This window comes from Fusarium odoratissimum (genome assembly GCF_000260195.1).
Source record: "Fusarium odoratissimum NRRL 54006 unplaced genomic scaffold supercont1.3, whole genome shotgun sequence".
In the NCBI taxonomy this organism is placed as follows: domain Eukaryota; kingdom Fungi; phylum Ascomycota; class Sordariomycetes; order Hypocreales; family Nectriaceae; genus Fusarium; species Fusarium odoratissimum.
The window spans coordinates 1821172-1835880 of NW_022158689.1; the positions used below are offsets into that span (position 1 = coordinate 1821172).

At 48.4% G+C, this 14709-nt stretch overlaps 8 protein-coding genes across 10 annotated transcripts; 5 read left to right on the forward strand and 3 right to left on the reverse strand.

Annotated features, from left to right (window-relative positions):
- Positions 1–11: 11 nt before the first annotated feature.
- Positions 12–2136, forward strand: FOIG_03026 (uncharacterized protein). The gene has a single exon (XM_031200650.1). The coding sequence runs from the start codon at positions 556–558 to the stop codon at positions 1882–1884; it is 1329 nt and encodes a 442-aa protein (XP_031070418.1). The 5' UTR covers positions 12–555; the 3' UTR covers positions 1885–2136.
- Positions 2137–2343: 207 nt separating this feature from the next.
- Positions 2344–5382, reverse strand: FOIG_03027 (uncharacterized protein). 2 transcript variants are annotated; one of them, XM_031200652.1, is made up of 4 exons: positions 4995–5382; positions 4761–4944; positions 4483–4570; positions 2344–4427 (listed from the first exon to the last, which is right to left on the reverse strand). In XM_031200652.1, the coding sequence occupies exons 1-4, from the start codon at positions 5100–5102 to the stop codon at positions 4310–4312; spliced, it is 498 nt and encodes a 165-aa protein (XP_031070420.1). In that variant the 5' UTR covers positions 5103–5382; the 3' UTR covers positions 2344–4309. The 2 variants fall into 2 exon arrangements, with proteins under 2 accessions (XP_031070420.1, XP_031070419.1); XM_031200651.1 differs by having other exon boundaries at positions 4483–4612.
- Positions 2650–4322, forward strand: FOIG_03028 (uncharacterized protein). Of its 2 annotated transcripts, XM_031200653.1 has the most exons (3): positions 2650–3021; positions 3158–3374; positions 3426–4322. In XM_031200653.1, exons 1-3 carry the CDS (start codon positions 2818–2820, stop codon positions 4094–4096), a joined length of 1092 nt encoding a protein of 363 aa, XP_031070421.1. In that variant the 5' UTR covers positions 2650–2817; the 3' UTR covers positions 4097–4322. The 2 variants fall into 2 exon arrangements, with proteins under 2 accessions (XP_031070421.1, XP_031070422.1); XM_031200654.1 differs by having other exon boundaries at positions 2651–3374; positions 3426–4235.
- Positions 5383–5950: 568 nt separating the features above from the next.
- On the forward strand, positions 5951–6639 carry FOIG_03029 (3-hydroxyanthranilate 3,4-dioxygenase). Its single transcript, XM_031200655.1, has one exon. It carries the CDS (start codon positions 6018–6020, stop codon positions 6471–6473), a length of 456 nt encoding a protein of 151 aa, XP_031070423.1. The 5' UTR covers positions 5951–6017; the 3' UTR covers positions 6474–6639.
- Positions 5951–7613, reverse strand: FOIG_03030 (acylpyruvate hydrolase). The gene is made up of 3 exons (XM_031200656.1): positions 7391–7613; positions 7125–7336; positions 5951–7072 (listed from the first exon to the last, which is right to left on the reverse strand). The coding sequence occupies exons 1-3, from the start codon at positions 7486–7488 to the stop codon at positions 6645–6647; spliced, it is 738 nt and encodes a 245-aa protein (XP_031070424.1). The 5' UTR covers positions 7489–7613; the 3' UTR covers positions 5951–6644.
- Positions 7614–8512: 899 nt separating this feature from the next.
- On the reverse strand, positions 8513–11647 carry FOIG_03031 (uncharacterized protein). The gene is made up of 2 exons (XM_031200657.1): positions 11555–11647; positions 8513–11503 (listed from the first exon to the last, which is right to left on the reverse strand). Exons 1-2 carry the CDS (start codon positions 11569–11571, stop codon positions 8638–8640), a joined length of 2883 nt encoding a protein of 960 aa, XP_031070425.1. The 5' UTR covers positions 11572–11647; the 3' UTR covers positions 8513–8637.
- A 191-nt stretch (positions 11648–11838) lies between these two features.
- On the forward strand, positions 11839–13009 carry FOIG_03032 (actin like protein 2/3 complex, subunit 2; the record flags this gene model as incomplete). Its single annotated transcript, XM_031200658.1, has 5 exons — positions 11839–11900; positions 11959–12200; positions 12254–12676; positions 12727–12876; positions 12927–13009. The coding sequence occupies 5 exons, from the start codon at positions 11839–11841 to the stop codon at positions 13007–13009; spliced, it is 960 nt and encodes a 319-aa protein (XP_031070426.1).
- Positions 13010–13390: 381 nt separating this feature from the next.
- On the forward strand, positions 13391–14249 carry FOIG_03033 (uncharacterized protein; the record flags this gene model as incomplete). The annotated part of the gene is made up of 2 exons (XM_031200659.1): positions 13391–13780; positions 13833–14249. The coding sequence occupies 2 exons, from the start codon at positions 13391–13393 to the stop codon at positions 14247–14249; spliced, it is 807 nt and encodes a 268-aa protein (XP_031070427.1).
- Positions 14250–14709: the final 460 nt, after the last annotated feature.

Here is a 14709-nt window from a genome sequence, read left to right on the forward strand (position 1 = left end):
TTGGCCAATATGTGTCGCTCGACTTACTGAGCCTAGACTCAAGCCTCCCGCCACAACCCGCTAAATCCCAGGTGACTCCGGAGGGAAATGGGATTCTATAGGCTTGATCACGTCGCCGGACTATGACGGCTCAAACTCACAATTGCCTGGAGAAACTCTTAAGATGTAGTTGGCGACTCAAGGCTACGCAAAACGAGGCTTTTCCTCCGTCTCGCATTATCAACACTTGCTTTGCTTGTGCTTCCTTCGAATTCAACAACACAGTAATTTCAACGACATCGACCTCTCAAGGTGATATCAAAGGATAGGCAGTTCTTTTGGAGGGGGTCAGCTCGAAGTTTGCAGTACTTATCCAAGACAAAGGGAACCGTGCGCTTTCAAGGTTAGATCGGGGACCAGCTTCTGTCGTTCGCGGGACCGCCATTGGCAGCACAGGGTTGCAAGCCGACAAGTCGTCCTGCATGCAGGGCCCTGACCCTGCGATATCCTGACGCGGCCGACTTACACAGCAAACGACAAGATCGGGCCATCGACAAGTGCGGACAATCCACCAAGATGACAAGTTGCACACGCCCAGTGAGCAGTATCGAACTCGTACTGCCACCTCAAAATGCATACCTTTATCGCAATAGGCCTTTGCCCCTACCTCCAACGACACTATCCAGGACTTCATCAAAGGCGAAACCACCACCAAGATTCAGTGCTTTCCCACAAACATTGGGCCCAGGAAATGATCCTAAAGCATTACCCCAACAACCCCCTGTGATTGTTCCCAAGGCTTTAACAAGACAAAGGGCGTCGCGTATGAGTATATCGGGCACTACTTCACTCCGTGAACGAAGATCATCTCAGAAAATTCAACAGATTACGGGCCACGACGTTGGACCTGGTATTGATTGGACGTCCGCTATATCTCGACCTCAGTATTCACCTTCCATTTCACCCAAATCAATGCGAGACGACTCGTCGAGTGGTTACGGCATCTCTTTGGACGAACCCATATTTGATGATGAGCCTACACCACTCGCAGACTATCAGCCAAGATCTTCTGACAGCAGCATGCCTCCTCTCGAGCCAGACTGTGATAGCGTGTTGAGTAATCACAGCTATACATCTCCGGAATCACCCAAAGCCCAAAGAGGATCTGTTTCACTACATATGGCTAAGACAAAGCGTCTGAGTAGTGCAACATCAACAATGGCAGCATTAGAACCAGTTTCCAACCTAGAAGACCCCTTCAATGAAGATGTTAATTGGCAAGCCGGGTCATGCTACAACTACTTCAGCGACCTCGAAACAGCGGATGAGTATCATCGCATTGCCACCAGATTGGCCAACAACGACAAACGGCAATCTATATACGGTACTTCTTCTCTTACACGATCCCGCACCTCGCTCAGTCGACGTCTCAGTGTTGGAGCAAGATCCCTCTTTACGCGAAGGAAAGACTCGGCTTTGTCCGCGAGCTCTAGCCGAGCATCGCTAACGGCCGCCAGCTATCCTACAAAGGGGCCCTACTCACCTTCAATACCTCCTTCATCAGAAACTGGGAGTGTTGTTTCTCCACCGCGTAGTACGTTTGAGATCGATGACGAAGACGAGCTTTATGCAGATGATGGCAGTATGAGGGACGTCGTCAAGGATTTCTTGGCGCGGAGAAGTGAGGAGCGCAACTCGATGGAACTAGGAATACCTCGTTCTATACCACAGTTTTCAGAGAAGTCACCAGAACACAAGTCTTTGTCAAGAACAGGAGTGCAGGTCAAGGACCTGATCTCAAATGCGCGTGATGGAGCGAGGTTGATTCAAGCAAGAGGTGAGAGGAGAAGAACTCAGCTCAGGACTCAGATCAAGATGATTCCAGAGGAAGAGGTTGGACGTTGAGTCATAATTATAAGGAAGACATGGCACTTACTGAACGAAGTCTTGCTTGGTATTGCATTTGAGCGTGGCGTGTCGTATTAAACAAGATTCCCCCAAAATGGTATTCGATTAATGCAACTACTTTATATGACTTGCACTAGATCTGAGAGCAAAGTGAAATCGGCACGAACGATGATCTGCAAGGCCCAAGCTATTCGGCAGCAGACCCTGGCTATTTCTTATACTACCTCTTTTTTGCCTTGACGATTCAGAAGAGATCATATGAACTAATTGTTCAATATGTCTATATAATGCAACATTCATATAAACTCAGGCTAAGCTTGTACCTTGTTTGCATTGGATTAGTTTGTCTTGGGTTCAGAATTAGAGCCCCAACTTATATGATATTAATCCGCAACATATGTTGATAATGATAGGTTTGATTAATTAATTTAAGCTTGTGGGAATATTCTGGCAAGTGATGCAGCTGTCGAGCAAGCTGGGTTAATCTTCAATCGTTTGTCGAGAACAATAGATCGTATGTGATGGTTTCACTCTTATTCTCGTCGCTCACATTGAAATGACATAGCCTTACTTCGCTGTTGTTGTTACTAAAATATGTGTTTCTTTCCTCCATGCCTAGCCTATCAATCCTAACGAGTACCGTAATACGTCTTGTCTCTGTTTTCCATACCCATTGACTTATTGGTTGTCTTCCGAGCCCCGCCCCCCGCAGATTCAGATCCTCAAGATCCGGAGCCGGAGCGGCTTCCTGACCGAGGCAACTTTTAGTTTACTTATCCCTTCCATCCCAAGGCTCAACCTTTAGACTAACAACTGTTTAACCAAAAAAGAATACATTCTTATAATAAGCCGTCACCTAGGAAGCAGGTTCAGTGACTGAGCTTGTCCTCTCTGGGCGATTAGAGTTTCGGCCCTCGTTGATCACTCATCATGATCTACGATACAGGAGCCTCTATCAATAACGAGACCTCAACTGAGACACAGACTGGAAGCCACAGCATCACCGACGCTGACGTGGTTGAGGCGCTACAGAAGGGCATCCGCGAAGCTACCAGGGAGGAGCTGATCAATCACGGAGAGGCGTCGCTGTATTATGACTCTCTGACCATGTCGCCCTTGAACGCAATGTCCGCTGTGAGTTGAGTTGAGTTGTTCACCTGTGCTCTGCTTGTCATCCGCATATCTCACATCTTGCTGCTTTTCAATGCGTCTCTTGAGCGACTCTTCACATATATACTGCCGATTGCTGACCAACATCATATCTCGCAAGGCCGCTATTGCTCGTTTCCGTGCATACAAGCCCCCTCCATTCCCACTATGGGATCGTCTACCCGTTCGGAGGCGGGCAGCAGTCTTAGTACTACTGTATGCTGACCGTCGCGGCGATTTACGTGTGGTTATCACCATGCGCGCTGCAAGTCTGAGGAACTTTTCTGGCCATGCTGCCTTTCCCGGGGGCAAGGCAGATGATCTTGAAGAGACACCATGTAAGGCGTTGTTCTCAAGTGCCGTTATTCCTTATTAATTCTGTTGCACAGTCCAAATCGCCCGCCGAGAAGCTTGGGAAGAAATTGGACTTCCCATGGATGATAGCAAACTTCCAAAACCCTTCCGCGTCGAGCATCTTTGCTATCTACCCCCTTCCTTAGCTCGGACACACCTCGTCGTGAGACCATGTGTTGCATTTCTCCATGCGGACCAGCGCACAGCAGGAGAACCGGCACCGACTGTTGAGGAAACTATGATTCCTAGACTTGATGCTCGCGAAGTCGCTGCCGTCTTCAGTGCGCCCTTTTACAATTTCCTCCATGCGCAGGATCTCCCTCCCGCCCCGGGTGAGACGCTGCCTGAAGGACAATGGTACGATGGCTTCTGGAATCACTGGAAAGATCACCCCTGGCGGGTGCACAACTTTTACGTCCCAGTCAACAACCAAAGCATCTCGAAGCCGCGGCGGGATAGCGAGCAAAGCCGTTTGGTTGACAAGCTAGAAAAAGAAGAGGAACCAGATGGGAGATTCAAGGTCTGGGGAATGACGGCGCGCATATTGGTGGACGCAGCGAGAATTGCATATGCACAGGAGCCTGGATTTGAGCATAATGACAGTTTTGGCGATGAGGAGATCATTGCCCATGCGGATAGCTTGGGGGACCTGGGGGACAAACTTCCAGAGAAGCGGACTGAACCTGGCGATGCGTCAAAGATGTAGAGATTCTGAAGGCATGTGGATAGAAATAGAAACAAGATCTATGAACGTTAAGTCCGATACTGCTAAGAGGCTTAGAGAGAGGCAAAGAGTACTGAACATTGATACTGGTGGATTATGATGAAAAGTGTCAAGCTTTAGGTTTCCATTTGCAATAATTTAGACTTCGCGTGTCCTTTGGGTTCGCCATGGCCGTTTCATAAACGTTCAGCCCCTCTAATGACATGCGTTATCCTTGGTAGCAGAAGTTCGCTTTCCGAAGAATAGATATCCAAGAAATGCGCCAAGAGAAACAGCAATCATAACCCAGCCGTTGTATGTCATGAAAATGAGCCTTGTTTTATTAGAATTGTGAGCTATTAACAACGGCAGTAGGCTCGGCTACTCACATGAGCATGAATGCATAAAAGTTCTGTAGGCCATATAAAACAGCCTTGATGAGGTGGGCACGCTGATCGGCTTGTCCTTGGGATTGTCCTGCAAGGATGGGAGTCGACTCAGTAACGGGAACATCAAGACCTCACGGGAAGACTTAGCAGGGCAATTTCCCCCAAAGAGTAACACAGACAAGGCAAGGAGATACAAAGCAACATTCTGGTTTTGTTCTTGGGGTTCCTCAGAGAGGAAATGTATTTATGCGGTCTTGGAGGGGAGAGGAGGAGCTTACTGGGTGCGGCTCGGACGCGATTATCGAGGGCTTCTTCGTACTGTCGCGAGAGGGAACGGAGAGCTTCGTAGCCGACGGCGAGGAAAATTACAGCGACGAGAGAGAAGAAGAGGGAGGTTGTCGAGCGAACGTGCCATTGGCGGAAGACGATGCAGAGATTGGTGGTGTCCCAAGTGAACAGCATCTACGATGATCAGTATTTGTACATATGGATAGGAGGAGATAACACCATACGTTCATGCTGCACATATCCTTCATGCCTCCTCCGTGGCCATGGTCCATATCTCCGTGGTCCATTCCACTGTGGCTCATGCCGCTGTGATCCATATGTGCGTGATCCATTATCGTGTTATCGTGATTTTTGTTCGTTTGATCGCTATGAGTAGGTATGTTGTAGTTGAGTCAGAAGTTTCCAAGAGGTGGTCTAGTGTATTGATATAGAGCTGCTGGAATTCATGAAACCAGCTCAAACGTGCGCAGGATCAGGCGGACCCCTTCAGATGGTGGTTATAGGTCGGTCGATAACGATAGCAAGGGAGTGGTGGGTGGAATGACGCGACAGGCGAGGTACTTTGTTTGATGCAGTAAAACGTGCGACGACCAAAGTACAGTGTCTCGGCTAGGTACTATTGTAGAGGGGGGGGGTCGTTCCGACGGCCCCTTCGTCTTCTGTACCTTTCCCGACGACTAACAAGAACCAACTGCCGCGGAACTGCGGGGAGCCCTACCACGGCTATTTCATCATTTATTGGTAATTATCAGTATATAATATACTTCTCTTCTATTATCCTGAGTACTAGGTATCTTCTTGTAAAGTCTCGTTTTATGTAATTGGTTGAAGTCAGCCTCTCCCGTGACATCCGCAACCACTTTACTTACAAATTATCCGCAGTTGACGCCCCTCACTCTTATCAATCTTTGACTTCAACTATACCTTAGCATTTCCACTGTCCACTATATTGGTTTCTCATCTTTACTTATAATTCTATCTCCATACGCGGACATACGAGTAGCCATCTCAATCATGCTTGGGCCACCAGTCAACCTTCCGAAATGGTGAGTAATCTCTTTGACTCTATACAATTCGAAACAGAATATGGAGCAGACTCACTAATCGACCCATTATGAGTACAACAGGCTTGAAGAAAACTCCCATCTACTACAGCCCCCTATCAACAATTACTGTGTCTACAATGAAGACTTCAGTGTCATGGTAACTCACGCTTTGCAAATACTCTTATACTTCACGTTGAGAACATGGCTAACAATTGTCATCAGATCGTTGGTGGTCCAAATGCCCGCACTGACTACCACATCAATCAAACTCCCGAGTGGTTCTACCAATACAAAGGTGCAATGATGCTCAAAGTCGTCGACGAGGGGGAATTCCGTGACATCATCATCCGTGAAGGTGATATGTTTCTCTTACCTGGAAACACACCGCACAACCCAGTCCGCTTCGCGAACACGGTTGGAGTCGTCCTAGAGCAGCGTCGTCCAAAGGACTCACTCGATCGTATGCGTTGGTACTGCGGTGACTGTGGTGAGATTGTTCACGAGGCCGCATTTCATTGCACCGACCTTGGCACTCAAATTAAAGTGGCGGTTCAAGACTTTAAGAGCAGTGAGGACAAGAGGACTTGTTCCAAGTGTGGTACTATGGCTGATGCGGCACCGAAGCCGGGCACTATTCAGGATCCTAATCTGGCGTGATCCATCAAAATGTAGCAAAAGTTTGTATCAAAAGGTCAAAGAGGCGGCGCATGGGTATGAAATGTGGTGATGTAGTAGTAGTTGCAGAAAAATACCTCTCATGTCTTGATATTCTACACACTCATGTCGAAAGTTCTTACTAAGATACAACTCACTTAAACTTGTTCATCTTTAGGTCTCGGCAAAACTATATGAGCTTGGCGATTCCTCCACGGGGATCTCAATGGCACCCTCCTCCAACTCCTTTCCGTCAATCCTCACACCCGCTCGAACAACATCACCCGGCACGGCAGGACCAACGCCGGCAGGTGTACCAGTAAGGACAATATCGCCGGGGTGGAGAGTCATAACCTTGGAGATGTCGCTCAAGATACGAGGGATCTGGTAGATCATGAGGTTGGTTGAGCCCTGTTGCTTGGTCTCGCCGTTGAGCTGGAGGAAGAGCTCAACATTGTGAGGGTCCTTAATGGCAGTCTTGGGGATAATGTTGCTCAGAGGCAAGAAAGTATCGAAACCTTTGGCGATGTCCCATGGGAGACCCTTCTTCTTGGCCTCATTCTGGGCGTTGCGGGCGGTGAAGTCAATGGCGATAGCGTAAGCTGGAGATGGTCAGCCTTTCATAATTCGTGATAGTCCCACTGCTTGACGCACCTTTGATAGCATCAAGAGCTCCCTGGGTATCAGAGGCCTGAAGATCTCGGGTGAGCTTTCCAATTACGAGAGCCAACTCAACCTCATAATGCATGTCAATGCCCTTGGGCCTCAGGACGGGACCCTCGCCTGGTAGGACAATGGAAGACGTAGGTTTCAGGAAGAAGAAGGGCTGCTTGGGTTTGGTGTTGTTCAGCTCAGCAATGTGCTCCCTAAGAGATAGCCATCAGTTTATGTCATAGTGGTTGAGCTATGGGTGAACATACGCAAAGTTGCGGCCGATGCAGACAACCTTGCCGGCCTGCTTGAGGCTAGACGTAGCCTGAGGGGCCATAGTAGCCATTGTGCGTCTCAGAGCGAACATGATGGTTACGAATGATGATTACAAGAAGAATTTTATCAGTTATAACACTCATTCACTGGCTCAATGGCGAAATAGCTGTAAGCTTAAGCAACCGGTTTCGGAACTGCTCCCCCGATGGAGAAGCTTCGGTCGGAGATGAGTCCCGGTAATCGAGTCACGGGGTATCTTTGGACGAAGTCAATACATCAATTCCGATCTACCCTGCGCCGACTTCGCAATATTATCAAAGGAGACCATGATTCAATAGTTTCTCCTTCATCGGTTTGCTTTCCGATCATTAAGTATCCTCGACTATTTCTGGTCTAGTTCAATTGTGCAGCCAAAGCATCACCTTGCTTTCATTAATATAGAATCTTCGTTTCCACATCAAAGATAGGTACATTTGTTGTGACCATATCTAAACTACCAGAAACCCTCGTACATAATACGGACTCTATCTCACGATGTAAAAAGGAATCGACTTCTCTTCTATTGTAAATATGCAAACAGTATTCTGCCTGCTCGTAATACCTTATGTACTCTTCCTTCTCATCTCCTTTCGTCTGCTCTTTTAATTCCTCTACCTCTCCGTAATACTCTTGTTAGTATATGCGTCCCATCATACCACTCGCTTTCCTTGTTTGCCTCTTGCTTGAAATGGAGATTGTATCAGGAAGTATAAATCCGACTAAATGGTAGGCTATATTCTACCTGTCTACAATACTTTGATAGTCTGAGCGTTACTTGCGCATATATGACTTGAGAAAGATCAGTGGGTAGTTCATAGGCACCGTAAGTTACCGTGTTCAATTCCAATCAGCCAAGCCATTCCCAAATATACAGGCCTCCCGCAGAAAATGTCTTGGGAAATAGGATCATTTACATGAAGATTTGGGGCAAACAAGTTCAGGACAGTCTTCATGATCGAATCCGCGTGTCATGTAAGAACCGACAGCAGCATAGTAGGCGAGCAATTGGCATACCCCTTCACGTCTAGTCAGGCAATGGCATGTCACCTGTCTTCGTAATAAATCGACTACCAAGATCTAGGCTAAAGGTAAGGAGCAAGAGGTGCTAGACAAATGACGTTATCAATTTTTTGTAATAACGGGGATATAATACTACCAAATCTATACTTTTGCCCTTATGTACATATAATCAGTCATCCAATTAAGCAACGTGAACGAATGTTCTCTTCTTAGCATTCCTCTCATCACTCTCCTCCTCCCAATTCTCATCCACATAGTCCTTGATGCTTTTGTCACGAATCTGCATACCCACAACCTTAAGGGCTGCAATGTTAACTCCCATCTCATCCTTCTGGCGCTTGAGAGAAGCACGGAGGTTCACACGGATGCCGTCAAGCATAGCCTTCATGGTGCGGCTGGCAACAATCTGCTTATGGTGCGTTTTCAGCATGAAGAAAAGGATGCGACATGTCAAGGGCATGTTCATGGATCGCATCGCGAAAATGTTAAGGAAAGTGAAGAGGATGGGAACGGAGGCAAAGGGGAGTACCAGCAGTGCATCGTGCAGCGCCGAAGCCTTGATCTTTTGTAAAACAGAGAGGACATAAGCCTCGGCGGTGATGTTTCCGAGGGCAAGGAAGACGGGGTTCCGTTGAGGAGGTTGGGCATGAGGGTTTGTGAGTTTGGCTTCCTCGTACTCTCTGAGTAGGTTGAGATCGGCCATGCCCATCTCGAGAGCTTCTGCTATCCTCTCACCAGCCATAAGAGTCTCTGTGGTCTGCTTGCTTGCCGCAGCAACCTCATTATTCTCATCTTGAGCGTCAGGGTCTCGCTCCAGTGATGTCGTAAGAGTGCTCTCGTATAGTTCCTCAATCTCCTTCTCGCGCTCTTCCTCGAGGAAAATCTGCTCCTCTGTTTCATCCCAGACTCGGATGCTCTTATCATGGCCGGCACTAACCAAGAGGTCGCCGCTATGGGCAACGGCAATAGCCCACACCTCGCCATGGTGACCATCCAGTCTCTGGATCTGCTCGAATTTATCACCATCCCAATATCGGATTGTGCGATCCTTGCTGCTGCTGAAGAAATGGTGGCCGTTGCCGTCGTTGTTGTGAGGTACGAAGGCGACCTGAAGGATACTGTCCTGGTGCCCGAAGAGAGCTTTGTGGCAGTCACCGAAATCAAGACCCCATATTCTGATGTTCTTGTCGGCTGAACTTGTGACGATCAACTTGCTGTCAAATGAGATATCCATGCTAAGAACAGGAAGTTTGTGACCATAAAGATTAAGGTAGAGTTTGAGGGAGTCAACGAAGAAAACCTTGACCGTGTTATCGAGGAGGGCAACAGCGATGAGTCGAGCATCTGGTGAGAACTTGAGGCTCAGAATATCGTCAGAAACCTTGAGTGTTCTCGACTGTTGCAGCTTGAGCTTTGGTGTTGTTCTTCTTGTACCGAGCACTTCCTCCTGTACGATCTTGAAATCCCAGAACTTGGCTGTCTTGTCAGCACTGCCCGAGACGACGGACTGGCCATCAGGGTGGACGTTGAGAGACCAGATGGCACCCTCGTGAGCATCGACACTATCAAGCAGTGCAGCCGAGGCCACATCAAAGAGCTGCAGTTCACCACTCTTGGTGCCAACCACAACGACTTTGTCTCCTGGGAGAAAAGAACAGCAGAGCGCATAGCCGCACTCGAATGTCCGAATGCAGTTCTGTGTCTTTATGTTCCAGATCTTCAAGCTACCATTCGATGCAGATGCCAGCATCTTGTCATCCGAGCTCAGTGATAGCGCCCTGATATCTGTTCGGTGACCGGGGAGTTCAACGGATAGCGCTCTCGTATAATCAGGGACGTCGTCCTTCTTTGACTTTTCGCTCTTCTCCTTAGATGGTAGGCTGTAATACTCGAGCAGGTTGTTTGTGGTTCCTACCAGCAGGTGAAGATCCTTTTGTCCGCTAGGGAGGGCCCAGTCAACAGAGCGCACCTTGCCTCCTGTTCGTACAATGACATATTGAACAAAGACGTCGCTAATGTCTGCCTTTGAAACATCCACTGGCTCCTCTGCATTGGTCTCCTCCTCAACGATCCTCCCATCCTTCGCCTTCTCTCGACGTCTTCTTCGCTTACGAGCCAGTGCTTTTTTTATTTCGGCCTCGGACCGTATTCTCCACACATCAACACCCTTTTCTGAGCCATGAACTGCAAAGTAATCTTTCTTTGGGTGGAAGATAACTTCGGTTGTCCTGTCCTTACTCTGTCGATGTAATGTTCCGCGATCCTGAAGATATTGGACTGCAGCAGGTGTATCAACTTGACGGGCGCTCAATGCAAGGCCGTCGGCGTCCAACGACCAAACTTTGATCTCGCCGTCATTTCCGGCAGTGACACATCCACTGTAGTCTGGGGCCAACCCGAGAGCCCAGCACTCGCCGTTTGTCTGCGATATGTGTGTTTCTATGCAGTGCCTTGACGATAGATCCCACAGCTTGATGAGCGAATCTTTGCCAGTCGTTAATAAGAAGCCGTCGTGTGTTCCTTCACCATCAAGGACCATCGCGTGCGCACCGTCTTCATCCTGGACCTGAGGTTCTGGCTCAACAAAATGAAGGCCAGTCACTTGATCCTTGTGTCCTCGTAGCTTAAATTGGCCGACTTCCGCGACAAGATCCCAGATGATGATATCGGTGTCTTTGGAGCCGCTGGCAAGTCTGACACCAGACTTGTCGAAAACGAGTTTTGTGATTGCCGACTTATGACCATTGAAGTTGAGGATGACGGAGGAAATTTTGCTGTCCCATAATCGAATACTACCATCCTCGTATCCCACAGCGAAAACGTCCTTGTCGGATTTGCTTTGCGCAATGGCAGTCACGGGAATCGTGCATCTTTCATCTCTCCAGCGGTTTGTTATTTCGCCCTTCTTGATATCCCAGCAGAGAACCTCTTCATTCGCTGCGACGATCGCCTGTCCCGCGCTGGTTCCTGTTCGGTCTTTCGAGGACCATACTATGTTCGAGGTCGGCGAGGCGACGACGCCGAAGAACTTGCCATGCTCGTATTTCCTATTGAAATTTGAGTTAGATTGAGTCGCTAAGCATTTCTCATTAACTTACAAGTACGACTTCACCATTTTTGAGATGTTGCGACCAGAATTGGCCCTTCTTAAGCTTTTGTCTCTGACCAAAGATCCTAGAATCTTTCCTCTATCCCACGTACAGTAACTTAGAGGGAAATTTTCTTATCGATAAGGATGTTATCCACTTAGGAGCTCTTTGTCACGTGTCTGCTGGGAGCTTGAGGCTCACCACGTAAGCCCCACCACCCAGGCGTCACCTACTGTAGTATACCACCTAAGCTACGAGATAGTAAGGGGATAGCATACAAATCGACCAACAAGATGCTTCTGCTAGACTACCAAAATGTGCTTATTCAGTCGGTTCTGACGGAACGTTTCTCAGGGTAAGATTATGCATACCCAATTATCTCCAAAAATAAGAGCTCACAGGTTGTACGTCAGAGCCCCTCCCGCCTCTATTGACCAGACGGTCAGCGACTTTGATGGCGTTACGTTCCATATCTCGACACCCGAGTCTAAGACCCAGATCCTTCTTTCAATCCAAATACGATGTTTCCCCGACCTTGTCAAGTATGGAGCTGAGGAAGTTCTCCAGCGCGAGTATGGCGACTACATGACATCGGTTGAGCCGGGCTTCGACTTCTCTGTTCTTGTGGATTTGGAGAACCTCCCGGAATCAAAGGGTACAGCGATATGCTCTCCACAGTCAAGGCCGACAATGCTGACTATTGACCAGAGGAACGCAATGAGCTAGCACTCAAATTCGCTCTCCTGAAGCGCAACGCTATGGCCGCACCATTCGAGCAAGCTTACAAAGAGCATTACGCATTGAAGGAGGAGGCTTCCAAGTTTACCTCCGAAGAAGCTCCTCAGGGCGTTCGAGAGGGAGGCGAAGTTAAGGCAATTCACTACCGAGAGGAGGAGGCCATCTACGTCAAGGCCAGCCACGACCGAGTTACCGTCATCTTTAGCACCGTCTTTCGCGAAGAAACCGATCGAGTATTTGGAAAGGTGTTCATCCAAGAATTCGTCGACGCTCGAAGGAGAGCGATTCAAAATGCCCCCCAGGTCTTGTTCAGGAACGACGCCCCTCTCGAGCTACAGGGTGTCCCGGGGGTCCAAGACACTGGGTCTGGAGATATTGGTTATGTGACTTTTGGTAAGTTTTACCAGCTAATACCGCCAACATGATAACTAATTGAGCTGCAGTCCTCTTCCCTCGGCACCTAACTCCTCAGCGCATGACTGAGGTCATCTCTCACATTCAGACCTTCCGCGATTACTTCCATTATCATATCAAGGCTTCAAAAGCCTATATTCACTCGCGTATGCGAAAGCGAACTGCTGACTTCCTCCAAGGTAAATCATTTCCCCTACATCGGCGCATTTGGATAACTAACGGTGCTCAGTGCTGCGCCGTGCTCGCCCCGAGAACGAGGAGAAGGAGAGAAAGACTGCCAGCGGCAGAACTTTCAAGGTGCAAGGAAACTAAAACACTGCACCCCTAGTGGTGTCTGCTCTGACGTTGTTCAATAATTCAGTTAGTTGTTGAGCCTATAGATAGGGCGGTTAGTCGCGGGTAGTTGGTAGTTAAGCGAATGGTACTGTTAAAACTACAATTTGATTTCCACAACCAAGAACAATCAATTGATCAAAAAGCTGGGCAGAATATGAGCCTTCTACATACAGATATATTGCCAAGTTCCACATATTGGCACCTAATTGACGCGTTACTTGGCTTAGGCACCACCCCCCAATTAGCGGTGGGTAATCGAACTTCAAGGGTCCTTTAGATCGTGAGCAAGATCGCGCCGACACATGCCGACCTTTTTGATACACCATCAGCAAAGACGACCCTGGGGTCGCCACGACAATGATATGGCCGTTCGGATCGCGGGACGCCGACAAGGAGAAGGAGCAGAAACTTAAAGAAGAGGCAAAACGGCAGCATGTGTCATGGACCGACTCGATAAACCGCATTCGATCAGCACCTGTTGATGCAGCTAGAGAATGGGCGCCTGTTGTACTGTTCCCGCTCGCTGGCATGGCAGCTCTACAAATCTACGCAAATTATGTCCGCCGAATACCCGGATCAGCATATGTGCGCCCGAATTTCTTTCGTAACCGAAGCATCTTTGGCCGAGTTACCAGCGTCGGCGATGGTGATAACTTCCACCTCTTCCACACGCCTGGCGGTCGACTTTTGGGTTGGGGCTGGTTGAGAAAAGTTCCTGAAGCTCGCAAAGAGTTGAAAGACCGAACAGTATGTTTCCGATCCAAGTCACCCTATCGCCATACTGACAAAGCTTTGGCAGATTTCGATTCGTATTGCCGGCGTTGATGCCCCAGAATGTGCCCACTTCGGACGGCCAGCGCAACCGTTCTCGGCCGAAGCTCTCGCCTGGCTACGTAACTACATCAGCAAACGCAACGTCCGCGCATATGTCTACAGGCGAGATCAGTACGATCGAATCGTCGCGACTGTGTATACGCGGCGGTGGCTGTTTCGCAAGGACGTGGGTCTCGAGATGATAAAGGCCGGCATGGCAACGACGTACGAAGCCAAGCAAGGGGCTGAGTTTGGCGGACGACAAAAAATCTACGAAAGGGCTGAGGCGAAGGCGAAGCAGAAACGAAAGGGGATGTGGTCTGGCAAGTCCAAGGATTTCGAGAGCCCAAGAGCTTACAAGACGAAATGGGCTGGCGTTAACCAAGAAAAAACCGGCACTTGAAGATGCCGAGTATGAATTATGATAATTCTAAAACCATGGTTCGATTCGGGTTGCGTAGCATTTTAGACATACCCAAAAAGCATCCAATGTATTAAGAATGAACCAAAGTTTAAAATCAGTTGGGGTATCGGCATGCCAAATTTACCATGTCGATGTCTGGTTTATTTTTGGCGATATAAAAAGCTCATCATGCTGTCAGAACACTAGATTAGGGTAGTCAAACTGAGCAGAGTGTAGGATCAGCGGACATATAATTAGCTTCCATTGCCCTGGAAACATGCATTTACTTATCAATGCATTGAAAGAAACCTTGAACGCATTAGGAACGTTGAATAGTTCTGAGTCAATAGTTGTCTGACACGTTGGCGGACATTGACTTACCCGGCGCCAGAGGCAAGGAAAACGAAGTTGTGTTTTAAGCAAGGGGTGTGATCCAGAGTGGTTTCAGCTGATGAATTAC

Excerpts from the sequence above, each read along its gene's own strand:
- FOIG_03029 (XM_031200655.1), top strand. The coding sequence starts at position 6,018 with ATGGCTAACAATTGTCATCAGATCGTTGGTGGTCCAAATGCCCGCACT.
- FOIG_03027 (XM_031200651.1), bottom strand. The coding sequence starts at position 5,102 with ATGGATCACGCACATATGGATCACAGCGGCATGAGCCACAGTGGAATG. Across the intron at positions 4,945-4,994 it reads AGGATATGTGCAGCATGAAC|ATGCTGTTCACTTGGGACAC; the intron begins GTATGGTGTTAT and ends TGATCATCGTAG. Across the intron at positions 4,613-4,760 it reads TCGCGTCCGAGCCGCACCCA|GTCTTGATGTTCCCGTTACT; the intron begins GTAAGCTCCTCC and ends TCTTCCCGTGAG.
- FOIG_03030 (XM_031200656.1), bottom strand. The coding sequence starts at position 7,488 with ATGTTCGCTCTGAGACGCACAATGGCTACTATGGCCCCTCAGGCTACG. Across the intron at positions 7,337-7,390 it reads TGCATCGGCCGCAACTTTGC|GGAGCACATTGCTGAGCTGA; the intron begins GTATGTTCACCC and ends GCTATCTCTTAG. Across the intron at positions 7,073-7,124 it reads AGCTCTTGATGCTATCAAAG|CTTACGCTATCGCCATTGAC; the intron begins GTGCGTCAAGCA and ends GACCATCTCCAG.
- FOIG_03028 (XM_031200653.1), top strand. The coding sequence starts at position 2,818 with ATGATCTACGATACAGGAGCCTCTATCAATAACGAGACCTCAACTGAG. Across the intron at positions 3,022-3,157 it reads CCTTGAACGCAATGTCCGCT|GCCGCTATTGCTCGTTTCCG; the intron begins GTGAGTTGAGTT and ends ATATCTCGCAAG. Across the intron at positions 3,375-3,425 it reads TGATCTTGAAGAGACACCAT|TCCAAATCGCCCGCCGAGAA; the intron begins GTAAGGCGTTGT and ends TCTGTTGCACAG.
- FOIG_03026 (XM_031200650.1), top strand. The coding sequence starts at position 556 with ATGACAAGTTGCACACGCCCAGTGAGCAGTATCGAACTCGTACTGCCA.